The sequence below is a fragment of the Trichosurus vulpecula genome, chromosome 1 (genome assembly GCF_011100635.1).
Source record: "Trichosurus vulpecula isolate mTriVul1 chromosome 1, mTriVul1.pri, whole genome shotgun sequence".
Taxonomy (NCBI): domain Eukaryota; kingdom Metazoa; phylum Chordata; class Mammalia; order Diprotodontia; family Phalangeridae; genus Trichosurus; species Trichosurus vulpecula.
This window is the reverse complement of record NC_050573.1, coordinates 441644038-441664251: the sequence shown is the minus strand read 5'-3', so window position 1 is coordinate 441664251 and position 20214 is coordinate 441644038. Positions and strand designations below refer to the sequence as shown.

The window sequence follows — 20214 nt, the reverse complement described above, 5'->3', positions numbered from 1 at the left end:
GTGGGCTGAGAAGTCTAGCAACTGCCACAGCTCACTGATTCAGGGTGCTAGGGCCTGTTCTGCCCGGCTCCTGGTCTGGCTGGTCCTGTTGCCTCCCATGCTGAGCTCTGCTCCCCTTCACTCCGTGTGCGATAGACCTCATCCAGTGACCATCCAGGCTGTCCTGGGCTGGATCCCTGCTTCCCTCTGCTATTTTGTGGGTTCTGCCCAAATTATGAATTTTAATGTAATAGTAAAAAAAGAAATGTGTGTGCATGCACACACGTGCATGCATACCCCCCCACCCCACACACAAAAGCAATGTGGTTCTCTCAGTACTTACTTTCATACTTGCCACTTGTAGTACAGCTAATAACTGCAACTAGACTTAGCTCTTAGAACACTCATTTGGTTTGTTACTGAATTTACCTGAAAATAATCTTAAACTATCCATGACTCAAATTTTCTACTAATTCCAACTGGCAGTTCATACTCAGTAATAAAAATGTCTACTTATCTCCATATTAAGATAAGAGAAGGAGATAATGATATTTCTTTGACAAACGATATCCACATCCCATTAGCAAATAAAGGGAATAAATATGAAAATGATAACACAAATTTTTTTAAATTAACAATTTCATTTCCTTTAGCAAGTCATGGATTAGGTCAAGTAGCACAAGACCATTAAGATTTTATAATGTTATAAAGAGCTTACCTTTAAAAGCTATATCTCAAAATCTAAAGGCATATTTTTTAACCCATTAGTTATTTTTTTCTTCTTTCCCTGTCCTCCAAATCTAAAATGGTTCCTCAAAATTTTCTTTTTGATTTCTGGTAGTACAGGTTATCTCAAAGAATATTTTATGTCAATAAAGCACTTTGAGAACTGTGGCCCAAAGAGCTGACTTGGTACTTTTTAGTGAGATAAGATATTAAAATCAAGTAGTACCACACCTTTCATCCATGCCTTTAGGTGAACAAAGAGGCCTTTGAATAGTTAGTTTCTTAGGTTGCTATTTAGGTTTCTTCTACTTCTTAATATCCATCACAGCTAAGAAAGAACCTCAAATAAACAGGAGTACTATATACCATGGCAATCTCTCTTAGAGTCAGGTAAATTACAAAATTTGGATGCTTAAAATATTCTTAGACCATTCTTCTGAATGTAGAACGTATTCTGCTACTTTTTTTCTAATGGAAATGGAGAAAAACTATTTTAGGACTGATGTAAATTCTCCAGTATTAGACATACAGCATTTATAGCAAAGATATTTCAAGAACGGGCTGCTAAAAGCTGAGAGTAAGCAAATCTGGGCAAACTGAAAGTGTGATTCTGAAGCATGAATCAAAGGAGCTGAAAGGGCTTGTTTTGCTTGTGGGTGTGGGTGTGTGGGTGTGTGTATTTACTACAATCAGTGGCATACATAAAAAGTTCAGCTCTAAGAATGGAGAAAGGTCTATTCTTTATTTAGACAGTTTTATTTAGGACTCATCTGATGGCAGTTAACCAAAGACACTTATGGTAACCATGAAAGACAGCTAAACTACAGTCTAATTCTAAAGAAATTCTAAAAGAATTCTAAAATTCTCTTTTCTCGCCTAGTCTGGAACACTTGTAGAACATCCCTTAAAATCAGTGTCATATTTCCAGTTGTCACTCCATGTCACTGATTATGTTTATCATTCAATGGCACTACATACTTTTTGTAGTAGGAAAGAATAGGAATAAAGTGGGTGTACATTGATTATGCAACATCCTAACAAACTGTGGTATATAAATGTAATGGAAAAATCAGTGGCTTAAAAGAAATAACTATTATGAAAAATTCAGAGAAAAATAAGAAGATTTATCTGAGAAGATAAAGGAGCAGAATAAGCAGAACCCAGAACAACAAACATGACTACAATAATATAAACAAACAAAACAAACAAAAACACTAAAAAGTAGCCAAACTAATTAATTGCTATGATCAATTTTTGTCCAGAAGAAATGATGAAACATACTATGGGTGTAAAAACAAAATACAACCATAAGAATTTCCTTGCAGAAACCAAAATATAATCTGACTTTTTGGAGAATTACAAAACCTTATTCATCTATGGTCTACCACCACCAATACAACAATTCAACAATACAACAAGCTCAGGGTCGTGACTCAGACACTGTGCAGAAATAGCTCGGTGGCTCCGATCTGGGCTCAGGGCTGAGTCCTGCCTCTGACACACGTTGACTGTGACTTGAAGAGGGTCACTTAACCTTTCAGTGTCCAGGACACTCTCTAAGCAATAATATCAGGCCAGGTAGAAGGAGTTTCTACACTGATGAAAGCATTAGATGTAAATAAACAAACAAAAAACCAACCCCTAAACCTATGAGATTTCAGCTTTGATCAAAGTCATTGAACAATATTTCACATTAGAAATAGAAGACATATTGAGGAATACAGTAGCATTATCATCAGTGTTATATTTTAAACCAAAGTGTAAAAGTATTCACATAAGTAAAAGTTCAGTACAAACAAGTAAAGCATATTTAATGCGATATCACACTGATAGCTGAATTAAGACTTAATTCTGAATGCTGAGAAGTACTGATAGCACTAAGGTTTTGCTTTTAAAAGTTAAAACATTTTTGATCTAAACAACTTAAGTATTGTGTCACTGAGTACAATATTTTGTGCTATAGTGTTCAGACTCAAATAGTTTTAATTTTAAAGAAGCATAATTTAAAAGCATTAGCAAATTAAAAAAAATTTTTACTATTCCCCTCAAGAGAACATGCTTCACAGACAACAAGTAGCTGTCAACTAGTAAATATCATTATTATAATGGAGTAGAGAGTTCTGAATCCCATCTTCCATAGGAAGCCTTTCCTAACCCCTCTTATTTCTAGTGCATCCCCTCTGCTGATTTTTTTCTTAGTTGTACTGTATATAGCTTTTTTGTATTGAGTTGTTTGTACACTGTCTTCTTCATTAGATTGTGAGCTTCAGGCATCTACTGGCAGAGTGGATAGAATTCTAGGCCTGACGAAGATCTAGCCTCAGGTGCCTACTCTCTCAGTGACCCTGAGCAAGTCACTTAATCACAGTTTGCCTCAGTTTCCTCTACTGAAGAATGGGAATAATAATGACAGGGCTCTTGTGAGGATCAAATGAGATAACAACTGTAAAGTGCTCCCCAGGGTGACAGATGCTGAGCAGGTGTTATCTAAATGTTTAGTCCTTTCTCCTTCCCTGCCTCTCCTCAAGGGCAGGAACTGTCTTTTGCCTTTCTTTGTATGTCCAGTGCTTGTGCCTGGCACATAGTAGGCTGTTAACAAATGTTTACCTGCTGCCAGAAAACTTTCATTAAAACTAAGTTTTTTTGGTTTTTTCCAAAGCTTATCTTTATTTAACCTCTTGTATTTCAGATTTTTTATATGGAAAATTTCGACAGAAAGAACACCATATATTACTTAGGTCAAACTCAAACTTCTTTCAGATGCCACTGATGTCAGATTAATTTAAATATTATTTTAATCAAAATATCAAATTATATTGAATTTTGAAGTTTTTTTTAAAGGAAAAGAAAAACTAGCCTTACCTTATCCAGTCTCTTTTGCCAGCTGTCCTCACGTTTTACCATGAGTTCAATACAATGAGAAAGTGTAGCAAGTATTCCGGCAGTAGTTGCTTTAAATGTAATCGCTTCCCCTTTAAAGTCTATGCCATTAATTCCTTTGGGTGCCACATGTGGAAATACTGAAAAAGACAGTTCAGTCAGCAACAGTCTTTTGAAGAAAAAAAAGTTCTACCCTATAATGTATCTTTAGAAAACTTTATGAGAGCCAGCAGTAATGGCCTGGGATTGTATTTTTCCTACACACAGACAACATTTTGCCCCTTCCTATCTATAGGCTGTGGGTAAAGAAGATCATGACCAGAAAATATCCGTCCAGTTTCATTTTGCTGGGTTTTATTTCCTGATATCTACTGGCTGTGCTGCATACTCTGCACTCAGGGAATCATGTGGGAGGTGGGAGGAGAAAGACTTTAACAAGAACAGTCTGACAGCTTACAGTGGCACCTAATTATGGCAAGAACCACCTTAAAAATTTTAAGCAACACAGGATTTTTTTTAAAGAGCATCTCTGAAGGTAAGCAATAGAGCCAAATAAGGTGATGTGAAGGTTTTAAATGGATACTCAGTGCTTTTTAAAACTTATAAAATCTTAACACACCAAATTATGCTTAAATTTATTGCTTATCAAATGACTTCATGTCACTAGCTTTATAATTTAAATAAGGAATTCTTCAAGTGAATCTTATAACTTTATGCAGTCCAAATATCAAATCTCACTATTAAACTTATTTAGTCCCTAATTATACCCTCTTAAGTAAAATAGCATAGTTCAACTTCAAACAATACCCCTCCCATTTGCTTAGCAAGATTACACTTTGTGGCCTAATAGTCTTTTTAGCTATTAGTCACTCTTCCCTGTGTTATAATAAGTAGATCATCTCACATTAAAGATTTTAATTTTATATATTTGTTATTCAAACTTTACCTAGGAAAAATGATTTCAGGACAGACGAAGCTGAAATACTGGCTCTCTATTGGTAATAATTTGCCAATATGAACGCTTGCAGAACTTGTATGGTGTTGGAAAGTGTTGTAGAAATATTTTGGTATACCTCCTTTTTAAAGAGCAATTATATTTTCAGAAGCAAAGCATCTTCCGTGAACTCTGTACAGGTCAGAACTATGTCATTTAAACTACCAACGTTTTCCCATTCTTAGCACAATTCTATGCACATCGGCTTCTTAATGTTTGTTGAAGAGAATTAAACACACAAAAGAGGATTTACAGATTATTAAAAATACAGAAACCACACCTTTTAGGTTAGCTTAGAGACAAAAGAAAATTACAAAGAAGTAAGTTTGCTTGACTTCTGTAAGTTAACTACCCTAAACCTTGGCAGATACACAAGTAAACTTCCATGACTTTTCCTTTATTTAGTTATTTTGATTTTTCTGTTCCACAAGTGCTTTATGCTCTGCATTTTTGAGTTGCATTCCCTCTCTAGGAGGGAGTTCAAGCCAAACTTCCAAAGAGTAAATACCTTTTCCTTTGCATATTTTCTAATGAGTTGAAGGTGAGGGTAAAAAAAAATTCTTTTAATTTCCTTTGGGAAAAGGTTAGAGTATGTTTTGCTATATAGTTGCTATGAAGAATGAGGGAGAAGAGACCATTTTGAAGCATAATTTTGTAATTAGTAAATAAAAGAGAACCTTTTAAAGTTAAAAATCTGCCAGCTAACTCTGCTCTTATAAAAATATGAAAAACATTTTTAAAATTTCAAATACCTAGAAAAATATGGATATTAGGCTAAAAATATCAATATATGAAAAACAGACAAAAACTCTTAACTGTGGTTAGTTATTAACATCTTCACTCTGCTTAACACTAATTCAAATTACATGTTATATGGAAAATCAAGTATTCTGAAGCCAGAATACCCCCCCTCCCTTTTTAAGATAAGAAATTATACTGAATGTCATTTGAAATGTCATGGATTTCATGCTCTGCTAATAGCAAAGTCTAGGATGGGGAAGCTGTGAAGAAACAGAGTAAAATCCAAAGATAGGAGTTCTTAACTTTTTTGTGTTACTGACTCCTTTGGAACCCCAGTCAAATATATGGACTCCTCAGAGCAATGTTCGTAAATGTATAAACACATAGGATTACAAAGGAAATAAATTATGTTTAAATACAGTTATCAAGATATTTTTCAAAAAAAAAAAATCTCAAGTCCCCTGGTTAAGAACCTTCTAGAGTGACTCATGGTAAAGGTGGCTTCGGGGAAAGAAGACTGTTGCCATGACTTATTTTTTTGAGGCAATCGGGGTTAAGTGACTTGCCCAAGGTCACACAGCTTGAACTCAGGTCCTCTTTGAGTCCATGACCGGTGCTCTATCCACTGTGCCACTTAGCTGCCCTCTGTTTCCACAACTTCTAGTTGAGGCATTTTAAGTGACTGGTTCTGAAGAGCTGTTTCCAGTCTAGCCCCAGCAAATGTGTTGTGACTAGAAGGTTCTGGCTCTGATAATGATGACTCCCACATAACTGGGGTGCTAGGAAGGATTTCATGTCATCATCTTTCTAGTCCTCTGCATTCAGGCATGCAGAAAAGCATAATTATTTGCATTTTGAAGATGAAGCAAGAAATGTTCAGAAAAATGAAATCGCTTGATCAAGTTTTCAAAATTATTAAGTAGTAAAAAGCGGTAAGAGAAATGGAAGAAAAACTGGAATTAACATTCTCTTATTTTAGGAGTTCCTTAAAGCTATGAAATCAAAGTTCAAAAACAAAAACTAAAAGCTACCTCATAAGGTTGTTATGAGGAAAATGTTCTAGAAGTGTTAAAGTACTCTGTAAATATGAATTACTACCAACATCGAGAAAACCCAAAATGCCAAGTGCAAAAGAGAAATATCCCAAATCTTACATGAAGCCAAATTTTAATTATTATAATTGAACATTTAATATCACAATCTTTTAAGAAGAAAAATACAAATTGAAGATGGTTCAACATCTGTCTATAATTAAAGCAATTCTGAGGTTCCGTCTCATACCTATCAGAATGGCAAAAATGACAAAAAAGCCAAATGACAAATGTTGAGAAACTGTAGAAAGCAGGCACAATAATGCACTGGTGATAGGGCTATGAATGGGTACATCCATTCTACAAAGCAATTTGGAAATAGCTATCTACTAAACAATACATGACCTTTCACCCAGATACAGCACTGCTAGATAAATAACCAAAGGAGAGAAAAGAGAGGAAAAAGCCCTAAATGTAATTAATCAATCAATCATATTATAGGAGCTTTTCATGGTGGTGAAAAACTAGAAACTATGAGGATGCTCATTAATTAGAAATGGCTGAAGAAACTGTAGTATATTAATATGATGGAATACTACTGTGCTGTAAGAAATGAAGAAAGAGAAGATTTCAAAGAGCTATGAAAAGATTTGCATGAGCTGATACAGAGTGAAGTAAGCAGAACTAGAACAAGTTGTATTATGACATTATTATTATAAAAATGAACAAATTTGAAGACTTACATAAACTGAAGAATGAAATGAGCAGAACCAGAAAAACAATTTATACAATAAAGATAACACTGTACGCCAGGGCTGTCCAAAATGAGGCCCGCCTACAAGCATAGAAATTTACACAAATGCTTTAGTAAACGAAGCCGAGCTGTGCAGAGCTCTCACTACAATGGCAAATCCAAATATGTTGTCTATTGTTTCAATAAAAACCTAAGGTTGGACAGCCCTGAGTAAGCTATAAAACTTGGATTGATACAATGACCATCTATGATTCCAGAAAAAAGATGATGAGACATTCTTTTCACCTTCTGACAGAGAGGCAATGAATTCAGAGTGCAGAATAGACATGGCCAATGAGAGAATCTGTTTCGCTTAACTATGAATATTACAAGGAATTTGCTGCCCTCCCCGGAAATTAATTTATATTAATTAAAAAAATACCTAAACTAGAACAAAAGTGATCTCCCTGCCTCAAGTCACTTCCCATTCCAATTCATCTTCCACATAGCTATCAAAGTGATAATCCTAAAGCAGAAATATAAGGATGTCAGTCCCCTGCTCAATCAATTTCAGTGGCTTATACCTCAAGGATCAAATACCTACTCCTTGTTTGGCATTTAAAGCCCTTCAAACCACTTGGCTCCAGCATTATTCATTCCTCCTCTTTGCTCACTCCAGCTAAACTGCATTCTTACCATTCCTCACACATGACATTACATCTCCTGTCCCCCATACTCCTACTCCTTAACTTTATTTCATAAAACCCCTATTTTCCTTCACAGCTCACCTCACGAAAACTTTTCTGATCTTTCAAGCTGCTAGTGCTTCCCCCCTACAAATTATCTTGCAATTTATTTTGCATTTAAAAAAAATTTGTATTTAAACATGTCTTCCCTGACAGAAATGTAAGCTCCTTGAGGGTTTGACTATTTCACTGTTGTATGTATCCCCAGCAAGTCATGTTTGTTAACTGATGAACTGAAGCACTAAATATACCAAGTTTCTTTCCAAAGAAAAAATTTTACACTGTTGACAAATTTGCATACTTACACTTTTCTTTATTGCCATTTGTATTATGCAATAAATCCCCATCAGTACGTGTTGTAGGAAAATCATCTTCATCATCTTCTACCACTAAAAAAAAAAATTATATATGTTAGGTTTATAGTACACCACAATCATCTGGAATGTATTTATTTCCAACTGCCAGAACCAACTTTGAGAACATGTTTAATATAAACGTGTATCTACACTAAAAAAAGTCAATTCTTATTGCCATTTGGGTCACATCCCAATTTTGAATTCATCTGCCTTTTGAAATCCCATTTCCTGCTGTTCACTACCATTTGTTCATCTCTTGGGTTACATTTGGGTAGCTGGTATACTTGCAATATTTTGGACTGCTAATCAGTGAGAAAGAGTGAGAGTTTAAAAGGCTGCAAAGACAGTCTTTTCATATGTTTGGGTCTAAGCCTTTATCAATGGCTAAGGTGAATACATTACACACATTATATGTGACTCTCCTCAATGGCCCATATCCTGTTATTTTCACTGCTCTTTTTTTCTTATACATTTCTCAAAATGCCTGATCCACCCCCCTAACTTTTCTATAACATACAGGATCTTATCACTTCAATATTTACCTTCTGCACATTTCTAAGAACATATCCCAATTTCTTCATCCAACACAGTATTTTCCTTATCTCTCTTCCCTATCTATTATTCTTGGTCCAAAACTTCTCATCTCTGCTACCTTTACCGGAAGCCTTATACCAAACTATATATTTCTGTAATAATATTTGTCTGCTGTGCAATAGGGAACTTCCATTCTACCTAAGGCAAAACTCCTCTAAATTCCATTGCATTTGCTTATTCTAGAGCTCAACAAATCCTGTGTTTTTGGACAATGTTGGTATAAGTTTTTATTTTTTTTCACCACTGAAAGAGGCTATACTTCTACCATTCTCAAGAGATATTGTTACCCTTTTCAAAAAGAGAAAGAAGTTTGTATATGAGGTGGGGAAGGGAAATGTATTTGCTAGTAATAATGGGCAGGAGGGAAGAAACTAACTGATGCTTCTCCCCACCCATGTATAAGCCCCGTCCAAAACAAATATTTCCTATGCTTATTACCAGTGGTGGTGCTGTGCATGCACAGGAGCTGAGAATGAACTCATTTTATCTCAGCCATTTATCTCATATTTGCTCTCTGTTCCGCCCCTACCACCACCCTAGCTCAAGCTTACCTTACCTTACCTCTTGCCTGTTCATTAGATCATTCCCCTAACAGGTCTCCTTGCTCATAGGTCATCTTATATTTGCTAGCTATGTGACCTCAGGCAAGTAACAACCTTCTGAATTAATTTCTTCATTGTAAAATGGGAATATCATCATGAAGAGGAAGTATATGTAATGTGCTTTCCAAACCTTAAAACAAGCTATATATAAATAAAATTAAATATTACTACTAAATGAGTTAATTTGATCTGATTTTGCCTTCTCCCATTTCTATACCTTTGCTCACACCATCCCTCACGGTATAATTGGGATGTCCCCCTCACCTAACACTTTATCTTTCCAACTCTTTCCTTTCCCTTAAAGATCTAGTTCAGGTTCCCTTTCTACTGGTTCCTTCCCTACTGCCTTCAAATACACCCATATTTCATACCTCTTTCAGGTGAGGGTGGGCAGAGAGGGGGAAAAGCAGATAAAAAACAAGGAAATAATTTTACTAGACCCTACTTTTCCCACAAACTATTGTCCTCTCTCTCTCTCTCCTTCCTTTCTTGAAATCCATATCAACTTCTCTCCTCTCACTCTTCAACCCTTAATAATCTGCCTTTCAATGTGATAATTTGATTGAAGCTGTTCTCCTCAAAGTTATCAGTGATCTCTTAATTGTCAGATGTGATGATCATTTTTCAGTCCTAATTGTTCTCAACCTGCCTGCTGCATTTGAAACTGTCCACACTCTCCTCCTGGATGCTCTTCCTTCTCTCTGGTCTTTCATGACTCTGCTCTTTCCTAGTTCTCCTCCTAAATTGACTTCCCAGTTTCCTTTGCTGATTCACCAGCCAGTTGGTGCCCTCTAAGTGTGGGCATTTCCTCAAGGTTCTATCCTAGGCCATGGTGAACTCAGCAGCTCCCATTGGTTTAACTACTATATCTATGCTGAAAATTCCCAGACCTAGTCAAACTGAGTCTCTCCCTCACATCAATTACCTATTGGATAAATTACCTATTTCAAGGACGTCCAATTCTCCTCACCCCTCTTACAAACTTGCACTGACATTCTTCCACTCTCCCAAATCAATTATCTTGGCATTATTGACTCATCACTCATTTATTTCACATATGCAATCAGATGTATAATCTTGTTCTACATACCTACAATATCTTTCATATGGGACTCCTGCCTACTCACAGTTAGCACTTTAGTTTGGCCCTCATTACCCCTTCCCAAGTTACTCCAACAGGGTCCTAATCAATCTCTTGCTTTTCTACTGACTCTAGGATAAATACTTCATAAACTTGTCCTAAACTATCTTTCTAATCTCAACAGTCACATTCCTCATAGTAGAGTGTGATTCATTCAGATTAGTTTCTCTGATCCTCCCTCACATATAACATTTCTTCTTCCTGCATTTTTGCACTGGCCTTCCTCCATTTCTAAAATATACTTTCCTCCTCATATAGCCCAGCTTTTTTTTTTTTTTAAAAAGACTCAGCTCAAGAACTACCTTCTAAAGTCTTTTCTGATTCCCTTAATTCTGTCCTCCCTCTCAAATTATACTGTATTTAGCTACTAAGTATTTATTCTCTTTATGGATATTCTGTATGTGGTTATATATGGCTTTGTTTTCTTCCTCATGAGAATCTAGTCTTTCTGTTAAGTTTATTCTTTGTGTTTGTGTCTCTAACACCTAACACAGTGGCTGGCACCTCGTAGGCACTTTAAGAAATGCTAGCTTGTTGACTGATTCCCTGACTCTTCCTTCCCATGCCTGATTTAATTTTTTTCCTTCTTGAGCTTCTCATCACATTTTTATTAGTTTGTTTTTCCTACATATTTGTTACCTACTGAATGCACTTACATAATATTTCATATCATAGTTACTTGTGTTTAAGTCTTTGGCCCCACATACTTGGACTGTAGCCTATGTAAAGAAAAATTACAACTTAATCTAAACTTTGCTTCTATCCTAGCACCTAATACAGTGTTCTGCACACAGGTTATGATTTTTTTTATTGCTATCTTGTTTTTTACATTAGCTTCATTTATGAATATATCTCTTCCCTATCCTCTATCAAGAGCCATCCCTTCGTAACAAAAGCACACAGGCTTTTAATAAAGATTTGTTCATTTTTGGCAGTTTAACTTTTTGGAAAGGACATCTCACCTTCTTCCATATTCCTAATTCAAGGAAAAAAATGACTGGGAAAAGGGTAAGCCTTCTAATCCTACATCTCTACTTCCCAACTATGGAACTCCTATCTGCTCTTTAATTTTTGGTTACTTGGAGTGCACATTATCTCTTTGCCAGTCTCCTTACAAATCATCACTTCTGTTGTCTATTACCTGTTAGAAACATCTCTATCTCCCAGTATGCCTAAGGTCTTGGTACCTGGTTTATGTCATCCCTGTCCACTGAGTGTGCTATCAATATCTCTGTTGACTTCAGAATCCAACTTAAGACACTTTCACCTCATTAATGCCCATCCTTAATGACGTCTGATCTCAATCTAAACTTTACACCATTCACAAATATGTTGCTGTTCAGTCATTTTTCAGTCATGTCTGATTCTGTGTGACCACATTTGGGGTTTTCTTAGCAAAGATACTCAAGTGGTTTGCCATTTCCTTCTCCAGCTCATTTTACAGATAAGGAACCGAGGCAAACAGGGTTAAGTGAGTTACCCAAGGTCACACAGCTAGAAAGTATCTGAGGTCAGATTTGAACTTGGGGAGATGAATCTTCTTGACTCCAGGCCTAGCACCCCATACACTATTATGACCTAGCTGCCCATTTACATACAGTCATTCATAACAACCTGCTCTTTCTCTAATTCAACATTCTTGCTGTGACTTGAGATTCCTTATCTGTTGCCTCTTTACCACTGCTCCCTCTAAATTTCTTTAACCTCTGTGACAATCTTATACTTTACTCACATCTTCAGCCTAGACTTTCTTCCTGGACCATGGATTCCATGATCAGATACTTTCCAACATTCCAATTTCCTTCCATCTATAACCTTCCACAAACTCCACCAGTTCATGATCCTAGACCAGTCAATCAATAAGCATTTATAAAGCTTCTACTTGGCAGGAACTCTGCCAAGCACTGGGGACACAAAGGGAAAGGACAGTCCCTTCCCTCAAGGAACTCAAAGTCAAATGGTGGAGTCAACAAGAAAACAAATATAAATAAGCTTTATACAGGATAAAAAGGAAATAATTAACATAGGGAAGGCACCAGAATTAAGAAGGACTGGGAAACGCTTCCTGTAGAAGGTGGGATTTTAATGCAGACTTAAAGGAAATTGGGGGGGGGGTCAGTAGTTGGAGCTGAGGAGGGAGAACATTTCAGGCATGAGGGACAGCCAGAGAGAACACCCAGAGCTGAAAGAATCTCTTGTTTGTGGAGGCTAGGGTCGACGTATAAAAGAATATGTGTTGGGGAGTAAGACTGGAGAGACAGGAGAAGGCTAGATTATGAAAGGTTTTGAATATGAAACAGAGGATTTTATATTGCATCATGGAGGTGATAGGAAGCCAATGCAATTTATTGAGTGAGGGCAGTGGTGGGGTGACATGGTCAGACCTGTGCGTTAGTAAAAATCATTTCCCTAACCAAGTGACAGGACTGGAGTGGGGAAACTGGTAGCAGGTGCAAACTACCGTAACTCTCCAGGAGTGAGGAAATAATGGTTTACACCAGGCTGACAGACACTGGCAACAGATTTTGTGTGTGTGTGTGTGTGTGTGTGTGTAATAATCAGTTCATAATGACATTTAGGTTGTGAGCCTGGGGGACTGGGGAGATGGTGATGCTTTCAACAGAGAAATTTGCAGGGAAGAGGGTTTGGGGGAAATATAATGAGTTCAGTTTTGAATATGCTTAGTTTAAGATCTAGTTTGAGATAACTGAAAGAAAGTTGGAGTTGTGAGTCTGGAAGTTAGTAGAGAGATTAGAACTGGCATTTAGCCACAAGAGGCAGAAGAGATATGGGATGATAGCAAAGATAGAAGGATGAAGTAAGGGTTTTGTGAGGACAGGGGAGACATGGGCATATTTGTGTCCAATAGACATGTAAAGATTGAAGACAAATGAGAAAGTTGGGGTAAAGGGGGAATGGGGAGGATGCAGTTTGTTGGAAGAGGCAGGATAGAGTGGGATCACTCATGCCAGTTTGTCTTGGCAATGAATAAGACCACCTATTCATTGGGTAGGGATGAAGAAGATACTAGCAGAAGGCAACCTGAGTAGTAGGAGAGGAAGAGGAGAGAAATGGGAATTCTTGGTGAATAGCCTGAATTTTTTTAATATAATATGACATAAGGCTGTCAGTTGAAGCAAGGGAGGTTTGGAAGGTTTGGGAGAGCTGCTATGGAGAATGGGCTGGTGAGCTAATAAGGGAAATGTAGAAGGACTGACTAGAAGCAACAAGGACTCAGTTGGGGTTATACAACAAATTCGTAGTGGACCCAGTCAGAACGGGATTTTCCTCCACCTTAATACAGTAGTACGTATATAGGCGCAAAGGAGGAGACAGTGGAGGTGAGCCAAGGCTGAGGATTGGGAGGGCACAATTGGTGATATGAGGGGATAAGGGACACAGGAGAAAAGGACAGTGTAGAGCTGAAATGGCTCGCCAAAGAGCCAAGTTAGAGAAAGGAGGAGAGTCTGTTTTCTGTGTCTAGAGAGTGCTACGGAGGTTTCCCCAACTTTGGAGTATGGACTGTGCCCATTAAGAATGTATGTCTATCAGCTAGAACTTGTCTTTTATCACTGTTTGGGAACTTTACTATAGTAGAATCTGAGTTAACTAGGACAGCAATAGACTGGAATATCTTGCTCAACTGAAGTTTCTGATTAATTTAAAACTTCTTTATGTGTAATACAAGAGGAAGCATGGTAAAATAGGAAGAATGGTGGATTTGGATTAGAGCACGTAGGCTCAGTAATACCTTAGTACTACCTGCTAAGTGCTAACTTATAAGAGCTTCAGCTTCCTTCTGTGTAAAATAAAGGGATTGGAAGGTAAAACATCGAAGGCCCTTTCCAGCTTAGGATCCTACGGCTGCAAACATGGAAAATGAAGAAAAAATTTTTTTTAGCATCGATGACCTAAAATGTCCACAAGATGGAGATATTTCCTTATGAAAGAGCTATACTATCCTTTTCCAGACAAGAAAAAGTTTTCTTTCATTTTAAAAGAATTTAAGTATCTGTGGTTATGAGCAGAAGTGAGAATTCTTGTTTACTTTGAGAACTTTAACTTATATTCCATTCAAAACTTTGCCTAGAATTATAAGGTTATATCAGAGACTAGAGAATGAGAATGCTACATAAAGAGTTGACTATAAGAAACTTGAATCAATTCACCCTAATTTAGTTATTACACATTCCCATTCTTTAGTCTCTAACACAACCTCATAAATCCAGGCAGAGCAGTGTTTTTGAGAGGCCTTTGATTTTTACTATTAGTTCCTTTCTAATTTTGTTTTCTGTGAACTTCATCACAATTGCTATTCTTTAAACTAAACACTGCTCTCTTTATATGGTACACAGATCATTTTCTTCCTCTTTTCAACTTAAAACGCTTTTGACTAGATTTGAAAGACTCAGAACAAATATACTGTTACCACCCCTCCTTACATTTATCACATCCCTAGCCAAGAGGCTGTCATTTCAGTATTTTAAACTGTGGTCCAGAATATAAAGTTTTTTCTCAGATAACATTGTCTTAACCAGATGCTTAGTTCCCAAATCTACTCTTTTTGGCATCCATTGGCTTTGGCAGGCAATGGTGATGAAAAACCACTTCCACCCCTATGGTCTTCATTTTTTTTTCTTAAAACACTGTAATCTGGAATACAATATTCCGGAAGTCAATGGAGCTAGGATTAAAACCAAGAATCACCTACCCAGCAAAACTGAGTATCATGCTCCAAGGCAAAATATGGATTTTCAATAAAATAGAGGACTTTCAAGCTTTCTCAGTGAAAAGACCAGAGCTGAATAGAAAATTTGACTTTCAAACACAAGAATCAAGAGAAGCATGAAAAGGTAATCAAGAAAAAGAACAAGAAAAAGAAATTGCAAGGGACTTACTAAAGTTGAACTGTTTTGTTTACATTCCTACATGGAAAGATGATGTGTATGATTCATGAGACCTCAGTATTAGGGTAGCTGAAGGGAATATGCATATATATATATGTTTATGTATATATATGTATATGTGAGTGTGTATGTATGTATATATGTATGTGTATATATATAGAGAGAGAGAGAGAGAAAGAGAGATTGAGAGAGAGAGCGGGCACAGGGTGAGTTGAAGATGAAGGGAAAATATCTAAAAGAAATAAAATCAAATTAAGGGATGAGAGAGGAATATATTAAGAGAGGGAGATAGGGAGAGATAGAATGTGGTAAATTATCTCAAATAAAAGTGGCAAGAAAAAGCAGTTCTGTAGGAAGAGAAGAGAAGGCAGCAGAGGGGGAATGAGTGAATCTTGCTCTCATCAGATTTGGCCTGAGGAGAAATACCGTACATACTCAATTGGGTATCTTACCCCACAGGAAAAAAGGAGGAAGATAAAAAAAAGGGGGGGGATGACAGAAGGGAGGGCAGATGGGGGTGGAGGTAATCAAAAACAAACACTTTCGAAAGGGGACAGGGTCAAGGGAGAAAACTCAATAAAAGGGGATAGGTTAGGAAGGAGCAAAATATAGTTAGTCTTTCACAACATGAGTATTGTGGAAGGGTTATACATAATGATACACATGTGGCCTTTGCTGAATTGCTTGCCTTCTTAGGGAGGGTGGGCGGGGAGGGAAGAGGGGAGAGAATTTGGAACTCAAAGTTTTAAAAACAGATGTTCAAAAACAAACAAAAAAAGTTTTTGCATGCAACTAGAAAATAAGATACACAGGCAATGGGGCATAGAAATTTATATCTTGCCCTACAAGAAAGGAAGGGAAAAGGGGATGGGAGGGGAGTGGGGTGACAGAAGGGAGGGCTGACTGGGGAACAGGGCAACCAGAATATACGCCATCTTGGAGTGGGGGGGAGGGTAGAAATGGGGAGAAAATTTGTAATTCAAACTCTTGTGAAAATCAATGCTGAAAACTAAATATATTAAATAAAAAAAAAAGAAAAAAAAACACTGTAATCTTTGTCAGTGTCTTCTAGGTTGGTTGTTGGTTTGTTTTTTTTTTCACTGGCAAGGTCATTTATGGCCTTTTAAGTTACCAGATGTCATTACTAGTCTTCCATTCGGACTAGTTTTGGGAAGTTCTTCGTTACAAGAACTGGAGAACATTCCAGGCATGAGACCAATGGTGCCGAGTCACAGAGATAAGGAAGGAGACAGACTTATATTTAAGGGATAGCAAGCGCCAGTGTAAGTAGTTCACAGAGTTTATTGTTGTTCAGACCTTTCAGTCATGTCTGACTCTACATAATCCCACTTGGGATTTTTTGGTAGATACTGAAGTGGTTTGCCATTTCCTTCACCAGCTCATTTTACAGATGAGAAAACTGAGGCAAACAGGGGTGATTTACCCAGTCACATGGCTAGTGTCTGAGGCCAGATTTGAAACCCTCCAGTTAATTTTACAAATGAGGAAACTAAGGCAAACAGGTTTAAGTACCCTGGGTCACACAGCTAGTAAGTGTTTAAGGCCAGATTTGAACTCAGCACCACCTTGTGCCCCAGGAAAATAATATACTTCTCTATTGTTATTAGACTGACAGATGGTTGTTTCAGAACTCCTCAATAAGGAATCACCAACAATTGAGCTTTATGGGATTATCTTTCACCTGAAAGCATTTACTTTACCATTCCTTGGAGGACAAACAGATGTTTCTTTCTGAGAACATGCAACTACCTCTTTAAAAAGATCTCCCCTTTATTTTTTGAGGTGGGGGGCAGAAGGGAATGTCTTGGCTTCCAAGTATTTTATAGACCTTCTAAACGAGATTCTTCTATTCATAAGCTTCTAACATAGGGAAGAATTCCCCCCTGCTTCATCAGATCTTTTTTTGCTTCTTTTCACTGAAGCACCATATTTGTTTTGATTTGTTTATTTGTTTGTTTTTAGAAGCTCTTCATCACTGTTCTCAGATAACCTGGAGTGTGGAGGGCCATTCCTCGGAAGACTGTGGTCCACAGGTACTAATATAGCATTTGAGCTGTCCAACTGTTAGCTCCTTTATTACATAACCAGCCCACCTCCTATTCCAGATGAACATTTTGAAATTTTACTTACACACACACACACACACACACACACATGTTGCTAATACGCTTACATACATATGTAAGCTAATAGCTTATAGACAATCAGTTTGCATATATCTCTACCACCTGTTTGGTGACTACTAATTCTCACTCTTTGCAGGCTCTAACGATTTATGATTTGAAGTCAGATAGCATCATTAGGACAATAACGTTGTCAAAGAAGATGGAATTGTGTGTGAGGCAGCAATCTGGGATCAGTGGAAGTGTGCTGAAATTTTTCGTATCCAATTTGGCCTACTCCCTTCATCCTAATCAATTCTGTGTCTTGCTCACTGTGTGTAGTTCCTATTCAAAGTACTATTAATGAACTAACTTAATGGGTTGCCCACAGTGTGAACAATAGGCATTTTTCATCTTTTGAGTTTTTCCTGTGGGGCTTCACACGTTGATCTTCTGAGTGGTCATTTATCTCACTAAAGAGTCACTGTAGTATTACAGAATTTGATATAATCAGCACTGTCATCCATAAAAAAGGAACATCTGAATGACCTCATGATTTAGAAGGAATAATCCTTGTATTTGGACTATATATATGACATCTTCCATGACAATGGTGAGTAGGCATCTCCCTGTTTCATGACAATAATTGATAATTGGAGGATCAATGAACCAAGTCTAACAAGGTTATCTCTTTGGCTGCATCTATCAAGCCACTGTATAAAATAATAACATAAAAGATGCCTTTTTTGAAGAGCACCCTTAAGGATGAGTTTTGCTTTACTAAGACATTTTTCTAATGATCAGTAAACAATGAATGCAACAAAATCTTCTATCTTCTACACCTTTCAGTCCTTTTTTACAACTGTAAAAAAAAAATGGTTGGTTGAAGAAAATTTTTGTTTTCCTGTTTTCTTATTGTTTCAGTGAAGATATATTTTGCCATTTATTGCCTGTGTTACCTTTGGCAATTCATTTAACTTCCTTGGGATTTAATGTTCTCATCTGAGAAACTGGAGGTGGGGGTGGATTCAATGGCCTCAAAAGTTCCTTATGAGTACTCTTAAAATTGGGAGATTGTCCTCAAGGTTTTTATGATAAGAATATGAGTGGATAATTAATTATTAATGTTTTCAACTTTTTTTCCAATTATTTGGTATCTTTCCTGCTTTTTGGATATCCTGAAAATTGATCCCTTGACATATTTTTGCTCATGTTGCTTCTAGTAAGAAATTTTTCATGTGTTCTGGTCCTGCTCCTCAGCCTGAATGTATTTTCTTAAGTGCCATTTCAGTCCTACTGTGGTAGTTCTACTGCAAAAGGTGATTAAATTAAAATAGTATAGATACCCTGGCAGACCTGCTACATTTTTTGTTTATGTACACATTACAAATATAGACTATAGTCTCATCTGCATATACAGACAGGTCTTGCTCTATGTAAATTTACATTACGCAACTTTGATTTTACATAGAAGAATTATGAAAGAAATCTGTATTTCAAAAACAAAACCAAACCAAACTTAAGTTAGCTTTACAATCAGTACTGCTTCTGTGTGAGCGTATGTGCCCCTTCCCCTCCCCCTGCCTTTTTGGATCAGGAACTGCGTCTTCTATTATTTCAAAATCTCTCACAGCACCCAGCCTAGTGCTAGGCACATAAAAAGATGTTTAATTCTTATTGCAACTAATCTCAGTTCCACAATCTAAATTATGATTAAAATGAGGTTTGATTACTTGCAACAATTAGGGGAGAAAGGACAAAATCAGTATTAACTGATTTAAATAATGTTCAATGATAATATCTGAATATTTTAAAAATTGCATACTTAAAAAATATTTCAAATCACAACTGAAATACAACCAACGTAATTTTTCTTAATGTATGTGATCTGAACAAAATCTCAAAAAAGCCCAAACATAAAATTTTAATGGCTCCACATTCCCTACCAAATGAAATACAAACTCTTCAACCTGGCATTCAAAGCTCTCCACAATCTGATTTCAACTTATTCATCCAGCTTTTATTACACATTACTACTCTCAAATCACTATATTTCAGCAAACCTAGACTACTTCCTGCTCTCCCATCTTGTTTTATTCCTTCTTCCCTCTCACTGTGTGCATTTATTTTGATCTAGAATGGCCTCCCTTTAACTCTCTCTTCTGAAACCTTTCATTACCTTTTCATTAACTCTTCAACAAAACCTTTCCTAGTCCAACCTTCTTAAAATTATTATGCGACTCTGACCTCCCCTATATACTTGTCTTCTACTTTCTAGAATTATTAATTGCACATATGGATCATCTCTCCCACTAAGCTGAGTTTCAACAAGGCTATGGTTATTTTTTCACCTTTCCTTCCCTAACATAGCATAGTTCCTTATAGATTAACTGGAAGGTAAACAAATTTCTTAACTGAATAACAAAATGTAAGGGAGAAGGAAAGAAATGAGATTGCCTCCCCAATTTGTCCTCAGCCCTTGCCCCATCTCCACCTGTTGAAATCCTTCCCATCTTTCAAAGTTCAGTTCTAATGTGACATATTTAACAAATCTTTTGATGATTTCCTCTAGTGAGAAATAATTTTCTCTTTCCTTAGTTCATTCCTGGCACTTGCTATACCAAACTAAATGTACTCTTTTGATTTATTTCCTTTACAGAA

The 20214-nt window shown here is 36.8% G+C and overlaps 1 protein-coding gene across 2 annotated transcripts in view; it reads right to left on the bottom strand.

Annotated features, from left to right (window-relative positions):
- CERT1 (ceramide transporter 1) overlaps window positions 1–20214 on the bottom strand; it is a 159072-nt gene that overhangs the window by 48201 nt on the left and 90657 nt on the right. For both annotated transcript variants that reach the window (XM_036763328.1, XM_036763324.1), the window contains exons 6-7: window positions 8136–8219; window positions 3568–3725 (exon numbers count right to left, since the gene is read on the bottom strand). In XM_036763328.1, coding sequence (XP_036619223.1) covers window positions 3568–3725; window positions 8136–8219 — 242 coding nt within the window. The remainder of the gene's footprint in view (window positions 1–3567; window positions 3726–8135; window positions 8220–20214) is intronic.